The sequence below is a fragment of the Grus americana genome, chromosome 5 (genome assembly GCF_028858705.1).
Source record: "Grus americana isolate bGruAme1 chromosome 5, bGruAme1.mat, whole genome shotgun sequence".
Lineage (NCBI taxonomy): Eukaryota > Metazoa > Chordata > Aves > Gruiformes > Gruidae > Grus > Grus americana.
The window spans coordinates 1,873,753-1,893,026 of NC_072856.1; the positions used below are offsets into that span (position 1 = coordinate 1,873,753).

General features: G+C 67.1%; 3 protein-coding genes across 7 annotated transcripts in view; 1 reads left to right on the forward strand and 2 right to left on the reverse strand.

The window, feature by feature from the left end:
- The window catches only part of SYT7 (synaptotagmin 7), a 30,499-nt gene extending 23,514 nt beyond the window's left edge, over positions 1-6,985 (forward strand). For all 5 annotated transcript variants that reach the window (XM_054828155.1, XM_054828156.1, XM_054828157.1 and 2 more), the window contains 6 exons: positions 2,715-2,850; positions 3,372-3,642; positions 4,072-4,241; positions 4,726-4,840; positions 4,921-5,120; positions 6,438-6,985. In XM_054828155.1, coding sequence (XP_054684130.1) covers positions 2,715-2,850; positions 3,372-3,642; positions 4,072-4,241; positions 4,726-4,840; positions 4,921-5,120; positions 6,438-6,542 — 997 coding nt within the window. In that variant the 3' untranslated portion in view covers positions 6,543-6,985. The remainder of the gene's footprint in view (positions 1-2,714; positions 2,851-3,371; positions 3,643-4,071; positions 4,242-4,725; positions 4,841-4,920; positions 5,121-6,437) is intronic.
- A 6,428-nt stretch (positions 6,986-13,413) lies between these two features.
- On the reverse strand, positions 13,414-14,274 carry LRRC10B (leucine rich repeat containing 10B). Its single transcript, XM_054828206.1, has one exon. It carries the CDS (start codon positions 14,272-14,274, stop codon positions 13,414-13,416), a length of 861 nt encoding a protein of 286 aa, XP_054684181.1.
- Positions 14,275-17,228: 2,954 nt separating this feature from the next.
- SDHAF2 (succinate dehydrogenase complex assembly factor 2) lies at positions 17,229-19,247 on the reverse strand. The gene is made up of 4 exons (XM_054828227.1): positions 19,145-19,247; positions 18,529-18,752; positions 17,692-17,801; positions 17,229-17,521 (listed from the first exon to the last, which is right to left on the reverse strand). Exons 1-4 carry the CDS (start codon positions 19,157-19,159, stop codon positions 17,391-17,393), a joined length of 480 nt encoding a protein of 159 aa, XP_054684202.1. The 5' UTR covers positions 19,160-19,247; the 3' UTR covers positions 17,229-17,390.
- Between the last annotated feature and the right edge of the window lie 27 nt (positions 19,248-19,274).

Here is a 19,274-nt window from a genome sequence, read left to right on the forward strand (position 1 = left end):
CTGGCTGCATGCTGGGGGGGGGCACACGCTCGGGCGCGGGGCAGGGGAGACCCCCTGTGCCAGGAGGAGAACGGGGTGCGGGGCGAGGGGGGGGGGGGGGCCCAGGCTCGTGGGGTCCCCCCCGACACCGCCGCGTCGGCAGCTGAGACGCATCCCATCCCGACGCATGTCTCGTGCGCCGCGCTGCCGCGACCTCCAGCCCGGCGCGGCCGTTTGCAGCCCGCTGTGGGGTGGGCAGCTCCCCCCCACCCCGGGGACGCGGGGACATCCCTGCGGTGGCCTGTGCTCAGCCCTTGCTCCAGCCCGACCGGCGGCAGAGCAAGTGCCCCAGGCTGGGGGGACACCGTCGCGTTACCCCCCTTTCTCCTCCAAGCAAGCCGCGCGGCCGTGCGGCACAGACCCTCGCCTCCGGCTGCTCCCTGCCTTCCCGGGGTGCTGGAGGCTCAGCACCGCATGTGGCACCGGCACCGGAGCCCAGCCGCGGGCACTGGGGAGGGCTGGCAGGAGCAGGGGGTCCCCACGCTGCCGGGAGAGGGGTGTTGATCCCCTCTGGAGCGGGCAGGAGGTGTGAAGCCGGCGGGCGCTGCCTCCCCGCGTGCTCGGCGTGTTAATGAACTGGCACCGTTCTCGCCCACCGGCTATTTTTACCCTGCTCCGCTTGGTTTCGCTCCATCTTTTAGCACTTCCCTCCCCGGCATCGCGCTGCGCAGCCGGTCCCTGCCGGGAGCACCGGCCGCCGTGCCGTACCGTGCCGGCTGCCCCGTGCCAGGCGAGGGGACGGGGGACGCTGGGTGCCGGGCACGGGGAGGGGTGGGTGGCTGTGCCGCAGGAAGACCCTGCTCCCCGCTTCCCCCCCCTCCCCGGCTCGCTGGTGCGAAAGACCCATCCTGGCGCACGCATGGCCTCCCCACCTCCATCTGCCCCCCGCTCCCTGTCCCCCTGGGCCCCGCGGAACACGGGGGGTTCGGCCGGTGGAGGGGACGGCTTCCGGCACCCTCCGCTCTCGCCTACCCCGCCCCGGGCACTGCCGGCCGCCTGCTCTTCTGCCTCAAAACGTCTCCTCCATCCCCGTTTCTCAGCTTCTTCCTTCCAGCCCGTCCCCGGCGGCTCCAGCCCGGCACCTCGGCGTGTCTCCTGTCCCAGCGACTAACCGCTCTCCTTCCGTCCATCGCCCCACTCCTCTCTTCCCCCTTCCCTCCCGGCAGGCCGGCGGTGGACGATGCTGCTGCTCCTCTCTCTTGCTCTTTCCCGCTCTCTCTCTCTCTCTTGCTGTCCGCGACCTCCGCCGGCACGCACCACCGTCCCGGCACCCACGGCCTCACCGGCACCTCCTTTCCCAGCAGGCCCCGCCGCCGGCTCCTCCGCCTTCATTTTCGCTCTGTTTTTAACCTGACTTTGCCTCCCCAGCTACCTCGGGCTCTCCGGTCCTCCCTGGGTGCTGTCCTGCTGGGGCGGGCGAGCCGTGCGTGTGTGGTTGTGCGAGAGGGCTGCCGCCCTGTGCCGCTGCGTGTGCCTCCGTCCCCATCGCCCCCAGGTCTCCCCTCTGCGTCTCCATCGGCGTGTTGTCTGCGTGTGCTTGGCGTGTTGGTGGGCATCTCGTGGCATGCATTGTGGCTTTGCCCGCTGAGCCCGCCACGACGCCGGGGCCGTGCCAGCGGCGCGCTGCCCGCCACGGCGCGCGTGTCCTGGCGGTGCTACGCCCGTTGGTCCGTCTGTTGGTCTATCACCGTTGTCTCGGCTCAGGCAGGAGCCGTGGCGGGCGGGAGCGCGGGGCGCATCGTGGGTGCCTGTCTGTGTGCGCATCTCCTCCCTCTTGGGTCTGTCCGCACCGCGGGAGCCACCCAGGGCTGCCCTGTCCCTGCTGCCATGTGCCTGTGTCCCCCGTTGTCCCCGTGCATCGTGGCAGCGTGGCCCGGGTGCGTGCCCACCCGCCTCCATCGCTGCTCTGTCTGTGTGCCCGCCGCAGCTCCCGGCTGCCCACCCTCCCGCCGGGCCGGTCCCTCCCCTGGCACCAAGCCCCCCGTCCCGCAGCCAGCCGGGAGCCACCGGGGCATGGCCCCCACCCCGAGACCCAGCCGCCAGCGCCACAATGTGCGGGGACGAGCCGGGGCAGCGGTCCTGGCTGCGGGGCACCGGGGAGGGCTGGATGGCAGAAGGAAAGGGGGGCGGTTAGCGGGGGGCACCAAGCCCACGCCGCGGCACGAAGCACCCGCGGGTTGGCTACGTACGTGGCCCCGCGCCGGGGTGGGAAGGGGCTGTGCGTGGGTGCCGGTAGGGAGTGGGTAGCCACGGGGCCGGGCGGTTGCCCCTGGCATCGTCGTGGGCTCTGCGGCCGTTGGGGATGGCACGTGGGCAGCGTGGGATTCGGTGCCGTGCTCCCAGGTGATGACGTGCTGCAGGTCCCGGGGCACCGGCTGGCACCCAGCCCTGCGTGGCGGCACCGCGGGCAAAGCCGGCTGCCCGCACCGGCCGGGGCCCCTCTGTGCGGGGAGGCTGGTGGGCTGCAGCGGGTGGCACGCGGCTGCCGGCGGCACAGCCCCGGGCATCCCTGCAGCTCGGCTCTGCCCGCATCCCGTGCCGTCGGCAGGCTCTGTCGGGGGCTGGTGCCGCCCAGGCGCAGCATCTGCCGGGACAGGGGGTCCGGGGGAGCCCCTCGCTGTCTCGCCCTCGGCTCTCGGCCCCTCTCCCCTAAGGCACAGCCTCTCTTTCCCCAGGTTGCCGGCCGGTGGCAAGGCGGTGAACACGGCGCCGGTGCCCGGGCAGCCACCGCATGATGAGTCTGACCGCAAGACGGAGCCGCGCTCCTCCGTCTCCGACCTGGTCAACTCCCTGACCAGCGAGATGCTGATGGTGGGTGGCTGGGGTGCGCTGGGGACGGGCTCCCCAGGGACGGCATCCCACCCTGGGTGCCACCTGGGCATCTTCCTCACGCTCCCCCAGCTCTTCCCTGTGCCACAAGCGCTCCGGCACATCCCGGCCCGCTCTGCCAAGTCCCCGTCACGGCTGGGCACCGTGGACGGCACGGCCCCGGCTCAGCCAAGGCGACGCAGCCATCCCCCCCCACCAGGGCCGGGCACGAGGGAGCGTTGCCGGAGACATGAGGGACGGGCTGTCAGGAGGAATTTGGCTAATTGGCCCTCCCGGTCCCCGGGCCGCGTGGCGCGGAGCCAGGAGTCATCCGAGGCGATGGCGGTGGCGGGGAGCCGGGGAGAGGCTGATGCCCTCTGACAGCTCGCGGGGCTGGGGGCCGGGTGTCGGTGTGAAGCGAGTTGGGGTGCCGAAACGGGGGGTTGGGGGTGTGCAGACCCCGCCGCTGGTCCCGCCGGCCCCCCCCGGCGCTGCACTCACCACCCTTCTCCCCCCCGCCGCAGCTCTCCCCAGGCTCCGAGGACGACGAGGCCCACGATGGCGTCAGCCGGGAGAACCTGGGCCGCATCCAGTTCAGCGTCGGCTACAACTTCCAGGAGTCCACCCTGACCGTCAAGATCATGAAGGCGCAGGAGCTGCCGGCCAAGGACTTCAGCGGCACCAGCGACCCCTTTGTCAAGATCTACCTGCTCCCCGACAAGAAGCACAAGCTGGAGACCAAGGTGAAGCGGAAGAACCTCAACCCGCACTGGAACGAGACCTTCCTCTTTGAAGGTAGGGGCTGGGGTGGACCAGGGTGAGAGCGGAGCGGTTGTGGGACCCTCTGTCCTCCCTCCTGGGCTGGCCCAGCTCAGCTCAAGCTGCCAACGTGGTGGCTGTGGGTGCTGAGATGGGTTGGCCAAGTCGTCAAGGCCAGGTTGGAGGTGTTTGCTCTGCGTCCCATAAAGGGGACATGAGGGGGGGCTCCGTCCCACCCCAGCAGGCATCCGTGGGTGGGTGCATGCAGGGCAATTAATCTGCTGCCAGCCACCGTGGTGGCCTGAAGCTACGAGAGGTGCCCCGAGCTGTCATCTGCTCTCCATCCACTGCCTGGTGCCAACATCTCCCCATCAGCACGGGCAAGGCAGGGCAGCACCGGCACTGGCACCGGGCGCTGCTCGCCATGGCCGGGGCGGCTACTCATCCCCTCCGTCTGTGGCACAGGGTTCCCCTACGAGAAGGTGGTGCAGCGGGTGCTGTACCTCCAGGTCCTGGACTACGACCGCTTCAGCCGCAACGACCCCATTGGGGAGGTGTCCATCCCCCTCAACAAGGTGGACCTCACCCAGATGCAGACCTTCTGGAAGGACCTGAAGCCGTGCAGCGATGGCAGCGTAAGGCCCTGGTCCCCCTCGCACCCCCTGGGGACGGTCCTTGAGGGGACGCTACCCCCCGTCCCTGTGGTGTCCCAATGCGACCACCACCCTCTTGCTACCCCAACAGGGATGTTTTCTGCTTTGTGAGAAGGTTCCACGTCCAACGAGGAGGTTTCTCTTCCCAAATCTTTATCTATAAATTAAGGCACTAAGTAGCCCAAAGCAAGTGTTTCATTTCGGGTCAAAAATAGCTGTTTCAGGTAGATCTAAAATGAAAGTTTTCTTTCTCTCCTGCCTTCAGGAAGAGCAGAAAATGTCCCACTGGGCATGGCCCCGTTTCCTCCTGCCCTGATTATCCATGCAGCCCCAAAGTCCACCCTTGGACATCTCTGAGGGGTCCCAGCACCCCGCTCCCACGGCGGGACATGGGGGCTTTGGGTGCCACGGCAAGGGGCGGGTGTTTTTGGGGTTGCCCACCTAATGGCCTCAGCGTGTCCCGCAGGGAAGCCGTGGGGAACTGCTGCTGTCGCTGTGCTACAACCCCTCCGCCAACTCCATCGTGGTGAACATCATCAAGGCGCGTAACCTCAAAGCCATGGACATCGGGGGCACGTCAGGTACGAGCTCCGGCTCCCGCCACGTCGGGCATCGCTGCCCGATGCCGGGCCGGGACTGAGGGCAGCTCCTGTCCCCCCAGACCCCTACGTGAAGGTGTGGCTGATGTACAAGGACAAGCGGGTGGAGAAGAAGAAGACGGTGGTCATGAAGCGGTGCCTGAACCCTGTCTTCAACGAGTCCTTCGCCTTCGACATCCCCACGGAGCGGCTGCGCGAGACGACCATCGTCATCACCGTCATGGACAAGGACAGGCTGAGCCGCAACGATGTCATCGGCAAGGTGGGTCCCGCGGCATTGGCAGCAATGTGTCCTGCCGAGGGATGGCAGCTGGGGGACAGCCGGGTCCCTGGTGCCATCTCAAGCCGGAGGAGAAGGCTGAGCGCGGCGGGTGCCCCTCGCGCTGGCTTTTCCCGGCCGTCTCCGGTCCTGGCAAAAGCGCGTGGTGGCAAGGACTCACCCGGCACAAGTGGGAAGACGATGCGGTGGCCGCCATCCAGCGTGGCAATGCCCCGCGCCTCCCGCCACGCCATGCCGCGGCACAGCCTGCGCCGGGGTGAGCTTCAACCTGCCGAAAGGCTATTTAGAGCGAGGCAAAAATCAAAGTCCCCGATGGGTCCCGTGTGCTGCAGCGCCGGGTAGAGCCGGAGTCCCCCCGCGGTGGCACCGGCTGTGGGGGAGCAAGGACGGGGCGTGGGGCTCGGCTGGGGGTCCCCGGGGTCTGCTGGGGATGGACCCCAGCCCCTGTCCCCGTGCCGGGATTACCCACCGCCTCCCAATGATGGGAATGGAGGAATTCATCCCTTCTCGATTTGATTTATGTTAAATCCATCCAGCGCTCCGCTCGTTAGGGTAACGATGACAAACGAGTGCAGTAATCTCCGTTATTACCGCTCACCGCAGAGGGTCGATGATCCCCAAATGCAGCACTGTAATCAAGCAAACACGTAGATCAGGATAAACCCGGGAGGGGGCGGCCGCACCGGCTCGGAACCGTGGGCTGCCGGACAGGGACAGAGTTGCCGGCGTCCCTGGAATTGGCACAGCCCGGAGGGGACATCGCCGGTGGCACGGGCACGGCTGCGCTCAGAGCCCGACGCCAGCCAGCAGCCCGGGTGGACGGACAGACAGACAGACAGCCGGCGCCTATGATGTCTATGCTTGGCGTTAAAGCTGCCGGGAGTGTTGCGGTGCGGGAGCGTCGCGGTGCTGCCGGCGGCGGAGCCGGAGGAGAGGAACGTGCCCTTCACGCCCTGGCCGCCCCGCAATCGAATCACTTTTAATTGCATAATTAGCAGCGAGCCCCCGCTCCGGCGTGGCGATCCATTTAGCCGGAGAAGCGGCACAGGCTCCCCGAGCTGTCAGCTGCCGGCAGGGCTGGCACGTGTGGTTTTCCACGTCACCGTATGGAAAATCAATGGATAAAAATAGCCTGGCCCTGCGTGGAAACCGGGGTCGATGCCGGCAGCCGGCGGCACGTGCCGGGGGGGAGCGGGGAGGGAAGGAGTTCGGGGACGAAGGCGGCAGCGCCAGGGAGCGGGATGGGGATGGAGGGGCCAGGAGCGGAGCGGTGGGTGCAAGGGCTGCCTGTCCCCGCAGATCTACCTGTCCTGGAAGAGCGGCCCCGGGGAGGTGAAGCACTGGAAGGACATGATCGCCCGTCCCCGGCAAGCGGTGGCACAGTGGCACCAGCTGAAGGCCTGAGCACCCCGGGACAGCAGGGCTGGGGGTCCCCCCTTCCCAGCACCCGTCACCCTTCCGGGGGGCTCCCGGCAAGGAGCCGAGGGACCGGCAGGACAGCGGCCTGGCTCGCGGGGACCCTGCGGTAGGAGGGGGACGGAGCCTCCCCCCCCCCGCCCCGACCTCCCGCTTTTGCCTCTCCCCAGTGCTGGGGCGTGGGGGGGTCACGCAGCCGCCCAGAACCCCCAGCCGAGAAGGGTGCCAGAAGCGATGACCCCCGTCCCCGTCCCCATCCCCATCCTCGCCACTGGGCAGGACTTCTGCGAGTGCTTCCAGCCCCGGTCCCTGGGACCCCCTCTGCCCCTCCCCGGCCTCACCCCCTTATTTCAGGGGGCCAGGCTGCGGGTGCCAGAGGGTCCCCCCTCCATCCCCTCCCCTTTCAGCTCAATAAAACCTCTCCGAGCCGTCAGCGTCGCCCGAGCGGGGCCACGGAGCCCCCCATGCCCTGCCCCAGTCCCCGCCGCCCTCCCTGAGCCCCCCGGCCGCACTGGGCTGGCACAGGGTGGGGGGCACCCAGGGGGGAGCGGGCAGCCCCCTTCCCCGGGCCAGGCGCGGGCTCTTGGGATCGGAAGCCATGACACAGTTCGTTAGCCAAAGCGGGCTCATTTGCGCACTGCCTTCAGCCGGGTTCGATGCTTTACCTCCGTCTTCGGGCTCGGTGGGAGCGGGAGGTCGAGAACCCCATCCTGGGGGTCACACCCCATGTGGGGTCCCCCCCATCCTGCCCCCACCCTCGCTCTTCCCCCCATTATTCCAACCCCGGCCACGTCCCCGCAGGGCTGGGCGAGGGACCAGCGGTACCCCCCTCCCCAGAGCATCCCCCTCCAGCCGGGCTGGCCCAGGACCCCCATGAGCCCGGTGCGCGGCGCTGGGGTCCCTGGGGGATAAGGGCTGGAGCGAGCGCCATTGTCCCTGTCCCGGGGAGGTGGCATTCCCTGGGCCGGCCAGCCTGGCAGGAGCGGTGCCAGCAGCATCGCCGCGGTGCCGGTGTCCCCCCGCGGTGCCGGTGTGTCCCTGCCATCCCCCTCCCGGGATGCCCGTGCCGGACCCCTGCCCGTTTCCCAGGGCTGGGGCTACCGGGACAGGGACCCCCCACCCCCCAAAGCGGGGACAGACCCACCTGGGGGGGTGACGGATGGGGTGACCCAGCGGTGTCGTACCCTGCGGGTCCTCCCCACCGCCCTGCGCTAGCGGGGTTGGCGGTGGCTCACCGCGGTGGACGTGGGTCCTGGCAGGACCGCAGCAGCGCTGGGTGTGATGTGACACATCCCTGCCTGTCCCTGTCCCCACCAGGTGACACCGGGGGCTCTTGGTGTCCGGCTGCTCTGCCAGAATCGGCACAAGGTGGCCGGCGTGCGTGTGTCCTCGTGGGGGGCTCCTGGGGTGCCCCGCCGGCCCCCGTGCCGGGTAAGCGGAGCCCCTCCGTGCCGGCCGGGGTGGGGGCACTGTCAGCCCCCCGCCTCGCAGCTCCCTCGGAACGGAGGGGCACCGGCCGAGCCCTCCCAGCGGATGGGAGAGGTGGGTGCTGCCGCCTCCGCAGCCATCTCAGGTAGGGCACGGCCACCCATGGGCGCGGGGGCACCCGGAGCGAGCCCGAAGGCAGCCGGGTGCCCACCGGCACGGAGCCGCCCCACCTGGCCGGGGGTCCCCCATCCTCAGTCTTCCTGGTCCCCCCGCTGCCCCCACGGCACCCGCCACCCTTCGTCCCTCCTGCGCCCGCAGGGAGGACGCCGAACACCCCGCTGCAGGGTGCCACTGAGCCGCCCCACGGGTGCCCCTGAGGCCACGGGCTGTCCCCTGGGGTGGGGGGGGGCTGTGTACAGCGGGGAGCCCGGTTTTGGTGCATGAGAGTGTTTCACCCTGTCACCGTCGTCCCTGTGCCACAGCGTGTCCCAGCCCACGTACAGGCACCCGGTGCACCCCGTGCCACCGCGCCGGGCTGCTGGGGGGGCACCCGCTGAGCCCCCGAGGTGCTCCATGGGGTTTCTCCACGGAGGGACCCTTCACCAGAACCTCCCCCCCCAAAAAGTCCCCGGGGTGCTTTTTCCTTCTCCCGCCGAGGGGGACATCTCTGCCACCCCGGGGGGCACACGGCGGGGGGGGGACAAGCCACCGGGGGACACGGTGGCAGCGGGACCGTGGCTGCAGCGGGGAGGGTTCGTCAGCCACCACAGTCCCTCTTTAGACAATTTTGGACAATCTGGAGAGAAGTCATAATACTGCTACTACAGTAATAATAATGCTTTTAGGGACATTTGTATTTTTATCATGTTCTCTCTTTTTTTAACATAAAAGAAGAGATTTACACGCCTGGGGAAGGGTCCAGAGCCAAGGGGTGGCGAGGTCAGGGTACCCCAAAGCCGGGCACCGCGGTGGGTCGTGCTGGGCCGCTCCCCCCCACCCCGAGCCCCGGTGGCACCCCAGCCCGGACGCCGGCGGGGCTGTGCCGAGCTGGGTGCCCACCCGCCGTCGCCCCTCGGGCACCCCGCTCCTCCGGGAGGGTTTTCTTGTCCGCAATCGGCTCCCCGGGGCTTGTGTGTTCATTTTTAACTCTAGAGCTCTTAGCCGTTATCTTGTTCAGGTATCTCTCTTCTTCATGTGACGGTAACATCCAACTGGTGTGTAAAATACAAAAAAAAAAAAAAAAAAACCCAGAAAAAAAAAAGATTAAAAAAAAAAGACAAAAAAAAAAAAAAAAATAAAAAAGCCCAGACCGGCCGGCGAGCGGCTGGAGCAAGGGGATGCCTGGCTGGCGATGCCACCCCGCTGCCGGTGGCTTTGCTGCGTGGGGGGCCGTGGCCAGCCACCCCCTTTTCTAATAGCGGCAGCAGAGGCCGGGGCTGGCACCATGGGGAGGCTGGGGGGCGAGGGCCGGGGCGCGCGGGTCGGGGCGCCTTCTTTGCAGAATCCTATTTTTGGGGAGCGGGGCCCCTCGTTTTCTGGAGGCAGCCCCTGTTCTCAGTAATAAAGGACAGTCAGTAACTGCCAGTGTGCCTCATCTCTGGGCTGGGGGGACGGGGGGGGCGGCTCCTGTGGTCCCCCGGCTGCTGTGCCCGCAGCGAGCGCTGGTTGGAGTGGGGACGGGGGTCACAGTGTCACCTGCGCCTGGCTGAGCATCCCCCCCAGCACTGAGCATCTCCCCCCCAGCACCGAGCAGCCCCCCCAGCACCGAGCAGCCCCCCCAGCACCGAGCATCTTCCCTCCAGCACCGAGCATCTCCCCCCCAGCACCGAGCATCTCCCCCCCAGCACCGAGCATCTCCCCCCCAGCACCGAGCATCCCCCCCAGCACCGAGCAGCCCCCCCAGCACCGAGCATCTCCCCCCCAGCACCGAGCGTCCCCCCCCAGCACCGAGCGTCCCCCCCCAGCACCGAGCATCCCCCCCCAGCACCGAGCATCCCCCCCCAGCATCCCCTCAGCACCAGGCACCCCCCCAGCACCGAGCACCCCCCCCCTGCATGCACAGGGACTGGGGCCCCCCAAGCAGGCTGTGCTCGAGGACCCCCTGGTGAAGGGGGCACATGCCGGGGGGGAGCAATCTGAAGGGTCCCTGCAAAGGGAGGGGACAAGGAAAGCCACCCGGCCAACCTGCGAGGGTGCAGGGCTGAGCCTGCTAACGAGGGCAGTTAATGAGGGCAATTAATGAGGATTCATTAAGAGCAGCCCTAACAAGCAGCTCTTCCTTAAGGTGCGGTGGCTGCAAGCGGTGGTTGTGCTCAGAGGTGGCTCCTAGGAGTGGTGCAGGAACCTGCCTGGACTTGGGGTCCCCCGATGGTGGCTTTGGGGACCCCCACCCCAGGGGACAATGCTGACAGCCCCTGGGTGACGCAGCCAGCGGGTCCCTGTGGGCAGCAGCCGTGCCTGAAGGGTGAGTGCGTGTTCCAGGCAGGGGTGCGCTGAGGGGCTGGGGCTGGTCCCCGGGAGGTGACGTGATGGGTAGGGACCGGGATACGGCTCGGGGCAGGGGGGGGACACAGAGGTGGGAACCGTATCCCGGGCAGATGCCTGTTGGCGAGGCAGGGGGCACGTGGCTGCCTGGGAGCCCGGGGTGCTGGCTCGAGTGGCTGCGTTAAATAATTCACTGAACACTGGTCTTGAATAAATAAAAGAAACTCCAAACGCAGGGATGGTGGGAGAGCTGTGTCCTCCCGTGCCCAGGGCAGCATCCCTCTGGATCCGCCTTTCGGGCACTGAGATGCGGTGTTGGAGGTCACCAGTGGCAGCAGAGGACAGCAGGGGACAAGGTGGTCCCCTGGCCACCTCCTGCATTCCGGTTGAGGGCAGGTCGCTGCTGCTTGTACCCGTTCAGGCTCTGGTTTGTGTCCAGCTGAGCCAAACCTGGATATTTTGGCAGTAACAAGCTACTGACGGCATCGATGCCACCGAGCCTGGCTGCTGCCTGGGCTGTTACACCAGAGCAGGTTTCTTTTATCATGCTACATCTTTGAACAGAGCCCCCCCCCCCCCCCAAAAAAAAATACGTTTGGCCCCATGCGGTTATTCCAGTGCTCCTGTTGCACGGAGCCGGTCCGAGCCGCAGCGATCCCCCAAGTCCGTTCCTTTGTGTTTGCAGCCAGTGGGAGCAGATGGAAATAGCAGCGTGATCCCAGCTGCGGTGAGGCCACAAACCGTTGTACGCGGGGATGAGAGAGTAGGCAGGGATATATATAGAGACAGACGTATGGATGATGCACTGCGCGCACACCTCGCCGGGTGCTGGGGCTCGACGATGCCCAAAATACTTGTGTGTAGCAGAAACGTGTGAGGTTTCCGCTGACTGCAGCAGCTCCTGGCCCTCATGTCACCGTGAAAATTGCCATGGGCGCTGTGCGAGCGCGGCGTCTGGACCCCAACCCAGCTCTTTTCTCCAGCTGGGGTGCGAAACCCAGGGCTGCGAAAGGCTGGGGCGATGGGAAAAGGCTGCAGGGAGGCAGGGACCTCCCTCCCCAGGTGTCAGAGCTGCCGGATCCGGCCCCTGCTGCGGGGACAGGCTGGTGGCACCCGGGGCCACCTGCACCCCTCGCCCTGCCGAGCGCACACCGGGGTCTGCGCGGAGCTGGTGGCGGCAGACGGGTTGCGCCAGGCAGAAACGCGCATCTCGCTTAGAGCCGGGGCTCAGAGTCCTGCCCGTCCCTGCCAGGGCCAGCACCCCGCGGGGAGGATGGATAATTACCTGCTAATTAGCAGCAGTGTCTCCCCAGGCAAAGCAGCAGCGCCCCGGATTGATGGCGTGACCCCTGTGCACCCGTGGGGGCTGGGAGCCATCCGCTGCTGCGCTCAGCACCCCGGGGTGCCATGTCTGGGGCTGGGTGCCGGGGGTGCCCTGTGCCGGGATGCTCTGCCCGCTACAAGGCACAACGGTGACGGCTGCCTGGGTGGCCAGAGGGACCGACAGCCCGTGCCCCCACGGGCAGACCCCAATCCGAGGGGGAAGAGCGAGCTGAGCTCCTGCCAAATCCACCTTTGGGGATGGAAATGGAGTGCCGGAGTTACCGGGCACTGACAGGCCCTGCACATCCCGCAGATGAGGATGCTGCGTCGTTGTCTAAAATAGTCGCGGTTCCCCTCGCAAAGTGAAGGGGGTGGAAAAAGCCGGGCAGCACCCGCCCTGTGAGCACAGGAGAGGATGTGGCAGGAGCGCTGGCTGCCTCCCAGCTACCAAGCCCAAACCCCTCGCAATTAAAAGCGGATGCGTGGTCTGAAACCTCCAGCAAGCTCCGGCCCTCGGCGGGAGCGTTCGGTGCCGGTGTGGCCGAGCTCTCTGCCACACCAGGATGGTTTGGTGGAGAGCGGGAGCGTGGCTCGGGGACCAGCTGAGGAAAATGGGACTCCCTTGAACGTTAAAAATAAGAGGAGCTGGTGGTCTTGCACCAGGATGCGTCACCGTGTCCCCCGTGGCTCCTGAACGGCTCCTTTCCCTGCCGCAGCCCCCCAGAGAACGGGCCCCATCACCTTTCTCTCACGCCAGGTTTTCTTGGGTTTGTGCTTTTTTTTATTGCTTGAGTTTGGTACAAACGGAGCGCGGGAGGAAGGACGAGGTGGCAGCCCCGGTTTTGGTGCCTGTTTTGGGGCAGCCACAGCCAGAGCTTGGGCTCCTCTTCCCGTACAGAGGCAAAACCCTTTCCAGGCTTGAGACAGTCAGCACTTGTGCCCGGGTGCGGTTTCCATCGGCTCCTTCCCAAACCTGATGGCCAGGAGGAGCCCGGCAGAGACCCCCTCTCCCCTGCCAGCCCAATTCCAGCCGCAGGACGGGGGTTCTCAGGGGTGAGAAGGGGTCTGTGCTGTTGCTCTCAAACCTTGCTGCTCTTCAGGGTGACGAGGTCTGTGTGGAGCAGATGCAAACGATGTTGCTTTTTCCTGTCCTGCCCCACGGAACCAGGAGCAAAGGCCACCTACGGAGGCGGTGGGGCAGCTGCAATTCGTGATAGGAAGGTCCCCGTGCTTGAGGGCAGGCATGGTGGGGACGCCTGGCTCTCAGCAGCACTGTGCTGCCTGCCAGGGCCTGTCCAGCAGGCAAGTGGGGTCTGTGGGGTCACCCGTCAGGGCAGAGGGCCGTCTCCCCCACCCAAGGCACCCTGCAGTTACGTGGGATGCTCTAAGGTGGGCTTGTGGATCCCGGTGGTGACCCACGAACCCTGCAGATCCAGGCAGCAGCTCTTTGCTGTCCTGACTGGGAGCTGCTGGTCCTCGGACCGGCTGTTTTCCTTTGCGTGGAGGCTGTGAGCTTCCTTCTTCCGCAGCCCTAGCTGGGAGACAGTGGTCCCTGGGAGCCCGGTGGAGGCTCCTCATCCCTCTGCAGTGCATCCCTGTGGGTGTTCGGCTGCAGCGTGGTGGCTCATGTTTCCCCTGGGGAGCCCGGCAGGGCTGCAAAGCTGCCCTCCCCATTTTCCAGCAATGGGGAGCTGTCCCCAGGGGCCACCGGTGGAACCTCGGTGCCTTCCTCCTCCTCTTCCTCCTTGCGCTGGAGGCTCTGCAGGCGCTCTTGCCGCGCCTCCATGAATTCTTGCGCCCCATCGCCCACCAGCCGGACAGCATCCCCCACGCGGGGCGGCTGCCGGACGGGGTTGTGATCGTAGGAGAGGAGACGCAGGGCGGAGAGGCAGGCCAGGTCGGGGAAGCGGGCGATGCGGTTGCGGTCCAGGTCGAGGACGCGGAGGTGAGCCATGCGCAGCAGGACAGGGGGGAACTCCTCAAAGCGATTCCCGTAGAGCCAGAGCCCCCGCAGCCCGGCCATGCGGGGCAGCCCTGCGGGCAGGCGGGCCAGGCGGTTGTCACCCAGCTGGAGGCTGCGGAGGTCGGGCAGGCGCAGGAGGGCGCGGGGGAAGCGGGCGAGGAAGTTGCCCTCCAGCCAGAGGCACCGCAGGCTCTGCAGGCGGGCGAAGGCGGGCGGCAGCCCCTGCAGCCCGTTGCGGCCCAGGTAGAGGTGCGCCAGGCGGGGCAGGCGGCACAGGGCCTCGGGCACCTCCAGCAGCTCGTTGCCGTCCAGCGCCAGGGTGCGGAGGTGCCGCAGGGCCGCAAGCTCGGCCGGTACCTCCCGTAACCCCGCACCGCTCAGGTAAAGCTTCCGCAGCCCCCGTTGTGCCCACAGGGCCGCCGGGACCCGCCCGCCCCGCACCTCCAGGCGCTGCTCGCCGCCCTCCGGGCCCTCGGCCGCCGCCAGCCGCGTCCCGCGCCCCGCAGAGCCGCCGCTCCCCATCCCCGCAGCGGGGCCCAACGCCGTCGTCACGGTAACCCGCCGCAGCCAATGGGAGAGAAGGGGCGTGGCCTGACGGCGGGGACACGCCCCGCTTCGGGGCTACCTGGGCGATGGCCACGCCCACCGGGCTGCCCCGCCCCTCTGGTCCCACCCGCGCGCTGCCTGTGCGCTGCCTGTGCGCTGCCTGTGCGCTGCCTGTGCGCTGCCTGTGCGCTGCCTGTGCGCTGCCTGTGCGCTGCCCTGCCCGTCCCCCGCCACGCCCTCGCCCTGCCCTTACACTTTTCTTGCCCTGCCCCATCCTGCCCGGCAGCACCACGGTGCAGCCCTTGTCCTGCCCGTCCCTGCCTGCCCTGCCTCTTCAGCAGCCTGGGGTCAGCATCTCCCTGGGGGCTGGGCTGGGGGGTGTTTGTGTCGTTCTGCGGTCACCCACGTCCCTCGGGACCCCCAGGGAGATGCTGCAGGGCTCCCCCCGCACGGCCACCCCTCCGCGGTGCCCCGTCACACCCCGTGGCCAGGGAGGGCTTGATGGAGACCCCAAGGGTTGCCCACCCTGATGGGTGCTGCCGGACAGGCTGGGGGTCTCTTTCCTCCTCCTCCCGCTGCCCGTCCCCCCCTCCCCAGCCAGCCCTGCCTGGTTTTTCCCTGCCGCAAATCAGCTGTGTCATCCCGCAGGCAGCGCTGGAAAGCCGGGCTCGTACAGCCCTCCAGCGGCTGCCGGCCAGGCAGCACCCCCCGCACCCCCCCCACCCCCAAAATCTTCCTGCCAGCCTTTGGGGTGCAGGCAGCCCCCAAAATGAGGGCTGTTGGCAGCCACCCCCCTCCACGGGGTCTTGGGGGGGTGCAGGGGTGACAATGACACTATCCCCAGGAAGACTGGTTTGGGATTTATTGCTGTGTGCTCCCAGGGATTTGGGGGGTCCCTGAAGAACTGGGGGCTACCGCTGAGGCTGGGACCCCCGGGGTGACCCAAGGTAGTGCCGCTGCACCCCGGGGGGGCCACGCCGGTGGGTGCCCGGTGATGTACTCCAGCCCGGTGGGGTGGCTGTTGGTGCTGAAGCCGCTGGGGTGCTGAGGCTGGATGCCCCCGTCCAGGTTGGACCCTGCCAACACCAGGCTGGAAAACCCAGGAGAGATGGGGTGGGGAGGCTGAACACCCCCCACCACCACCACCCCGGGATAACGCACCCCACACCCCCCCAGGGTTACCCCAAGCTCACCTGGTGCTGTGGGGGGTCACGTACTGGCTGCGGTTAGTGGTCAACCCCAACGGCTCCTGGGGATGGAGGTGGGTTGGGTGCACGGTCCTACGGGACCGTGCCTGCACCCACCTTCCTGCCAGCACCCTGCTGTGCCAGTGGGCTGGCCTCGGTCCCGTGGGGTGCCTGCAGCCCTCGGGAGATGAGTGGGATGGGGTGGCCCACCATGGGCAAGCCCTGTGTGGGGAGGGCGGGTGAGGACAGGGAGGGCACATGGGGACAGGCAGCGGGTCGGGGTCCTGCTCACCACCGTGCCCAGGCAGCCTGGCACCTCCCGGCTGAACCCGCTGCCTCTCTCGGAGCCCACCGGGAGCATCTCGCCACCCTGCCAGAGGATAGAGATGGGGTGGCTGGGACATGCCTGTCCCCTGCCTGCGCCCCAGTCCTGCCAGCCGGGAGTCTCACCTTGCAGCCCCCTCCCCTCACCCTGCTTACGTAGCTGCGCACAGAGGGCAGGTAATCGGTGGTGGTGATGCTAACGCCGAGCTGTGGGAGAGAAAAAGCATCCCGTGGGGTGCAGGAGGGGTGGGGGGCTGGCGGGGGGCATGGGACCCGGTGGGGTGGGGGCTCACGGGCTGGCCTGGCAGGGCTGGCAGGACGCTGTCGTTCCTCAAGGTGGCCCTGGTGAAGCCCGACTGCTTCTTGGTGCTGATGGTCGTCTTCCGCAGGACATCTGCGGGGAGCAGATGGGGCAAGGGGGGGCCACCCTGTCCCCAGCCCTGCAACCTGGTGTCACGGTGCTGGATACAGCCTGGGGGCCCTACCTGTCCCCCTGCATTTTGGGGTGGGTGATGCAGGGCAGGGGGTCTCCAACACCCCCAAAATCTGGGGTTGCAGCTGGCTCTGGGATTGACACCCCCAAACCCCTACCTGGCTGGGCAGGGCCGGTGCGGTGGCTCCTGGTGCTGTGCTCGTTGGATAATTTGGGGGGGCCCTGGGGCCTCGCCACCCCGGTGTGGAAGCAGGAACGGGAGCCCTCTTGGAGGTACCCGCTCCCCGGCTGGCAGACGCGCCGGGGCAGGAGGCTCCGGCCATCGGGGAGCCAGAGGGGTTTGAAGTGCTCGGTGGTGGTGGACATGGCGGTGTCCTGGCAGCGGCTGTGGCAGGGGAGGGCAGTGTGGTTGTGACAAAGTGGCCCCGAAACTTGCCCCCCCGTCCCATCCCCCCCCACAGCGGGGGTACCTACCCCTCTGCTGCGCTGCGCGGGCAGAGCAGACGGGAGATGGCCGAGTGGTTGTTGGACACGTAGCCGGTGACAGCACGGTGGGGACTGAAATGCGGCAGGTCTGGGTGACAGCGGGGAGAGGGGGCTCAGCCCTGGGAATGAGCTCCCCCCACAATGTTTGGGGAGACCTTTGGGACCCCCTACCATGGGCCACCGTGCCCTGCAGCAGGGACCGTGGCTTAGTGCGGGGACAGACAAACGGACCGGCAGACGTCATGGCAGGGCTGTGCCAGAGCAGCTCCCTGCCTGTCCCGAGGCAGGGGTGGCTGTGGAATGTCCCCGCAAAAGCGGATTAGTGACGTCATCTCCCGGTGACACGTGGGGAGCACCAGGGAGCAGGATGTCCCGTGGGGTGCCCCGCTCCAACCTCCTGCAGAGGGGACCCCCCCGTGTCCCCAGAAAAAGGGTTTCAAAGGGAGCTGGAGACAGCAGTGAGCCGGCGCGTGCCAGAGCAAGCTCGGTTTGCCACGAGGCAGCAGGAGCAGCAGGGCTAGCAGCCACGGCTTTATTCATCGTGCCCTGAGAGTCCAAGGGAGCCGCTGCTGGAGGAGGAGAGCCGCAGGGAGGGCAGCAGCAGCAGTTTCCACAGGGCCCCGTGCCCCTCCTCTGCTCCAGAAGGCAGCACCCCCCTGCCATCAGCGGGATGGCTCAAAGAGGTACTCCAGGTCCGGCTGCCGCAGCCTCTGCTCCCTCTTCTTGTTCTTGGCAAACTCCCTCAGCATGGCCATCACGTCGTTCTCAAACTCGGCTGGTGTGGGCTTCGCTTCTGCAGTAAAAATAGAAAAGGGCAGCAAGAGAATGGCTCCATCCTGTCCCGAAGCAGCCAGTACCATGCTCACCCCACCAAGCCCAGCTCCCATGGCCCGAAGTGACCGCGCTGCCTTGGCCGGTGCCCCGGTGTCAGAGCGGGCAGGGCGACAGGCAGCTGCTCCGTACCTGTGGCCCAGTAGTAAATGTCCCAGTCATTGCTGGGCTCGTTGATGAGCCGATCGTAGAGGTTCAGCTGCTGCTCGCTCATGCGGTTCAGGTTCTCCTTTGCAAAGAGGCTGGAGAGAGGACGTACGAGGATGAGTGTGGGTGACCGGAGGAAGAGCCAGGCTGGCATGACGCTCCCAGACATGGCTGGCACCCAGCTCTCTACACGATGCCAGAAGACACACTGGGTCCAAAATGACGCCCCTCAAGCCCCAGCCTGCTCTCTGTAACCACTCCTTCAGCCCTGAAACCTGACTGGCCTTGCCTCATTCACACATCCCAGAAATTACAGACATCTTTCCCAAAGGATTTTGGCTCCAGAACTCTCACATGCCTCCACCTGCCTCCATCTCTGCTCCATCCTGCCCACCAGCAGCGCTGATCACTGCATCCTATGCGAGTGAAGCTCTTGCCATGATTTATCCAACAGCTCAGCCTTCTGTCTGCCTTCTATCCTCTAAGCAACATCACATCTCCTTGGATTTTGGATTACGGCTGTGCGCTACGCCACCAAACTCCTCCCTGCAATGCTTGGGGCACTTGTTAATTAAAACCTATGACATCTTTAGGGAGCTGAACTACACAGCAGCTACGCTGGAAGGGCCCTTCTCCCTTAGCTCTCCAGGGCCGATGTTATCTCTCCTGTAAAGTACACGCCATCCCTGTCTGCAGGGGACAAATTGTCAGGGCACTGCAGGGAAGGACAGAGCAGCCTGGGCACCCTGGCAGCAGGGAGATGGGCAAGTGGCAGAGGGTGGCTGAGAAGCTGGAAGGGAGGACGGGGGGCTGGCACCTCACCTGAGCAGGATGCAGTTCTCCAGCATCCCCCTCTTCCGGCTCTCGTACAGCAGCCGGGCTCTCTTGGTCTCCAGCGGCTCGTCGGGACGCTCCTGCCAGGGGGGCAAGGGGATCTCCAGCATGTCCTTCCCTGAGTCCGTCGGGGAGTCCCCACGGTAGCCACGCCGCAGGCTCACGGGCCCCAAAACGTGCCGGCACAGAGCCCGTCCGGGCAGGGAGCAGAGCTGTGGAAGGGACACAGAGCGCGGGGGACATCAGGCCTGGCTGCCCCAGCACAGCGGGGACGGGGAGATCCCCAGCGCACACACAGCCCCCCCCCAGACCCTGCTGGCCACGATCCCCCATCCCATGCACCCCAGGCCCGGCTGCTCCTAACCCCCCCCCCCAATCCCCTCCAGACCCCTGATCTCACAGTGTTCCCCCCGGGGCCCTGCTGCCCCCGGGCCCCCCATACCACACATCCTCCTCTGGGCCCCCTCATCTCACACACACACACACACACACACACACACCCTGCCCTGCTGCCCCCGGGCCCCCCATCCCACGCAGTCCCCCCTCGCTTCCCCCGCCTCTCCCAGAGCCCTGGTTCCCCAAAGGCTCCCACCGCCCCCTTTACCCTGCCCGCCGCCATGGCCCCGCACGGCCCCTCTAGCCTGCGCCGGGGCCGCTCTGTGACAGTGGGCGGCCCGACTCTATGGCCCGGGAAGGCAAGAAAGGGGGCGGGGAGAAAGGCGACCGGGGCGGGC

Bases quoted from the DNA above. Each gene is read 5' to 3' on its own strand.
- LRRC10B (XM_054828206.1), bottom strand. From the start codon at position 14,274: ATGGGGAGCGGCGGCTCTGCGGGGCGCGGGACGCGGCTGGCGGCGGCC.
- SDHAF2 (XM_054828227.1), bottom strand. The intron at 17,802-18,528 runs GTGAGGTGCCAG...TCCTCTCTCCAG, and splicing joins GAGAACTGCATCCTGCTCAG to CCTCTTTGCAAAGGAGAACC. The intron at 17,522-17,691 runs GTACGGAGCAGC...TTTTTACTGCAG, and splicing joins CATTTACTACTGGGCCACAG to AAGCGAAGCCCACACCAGCC.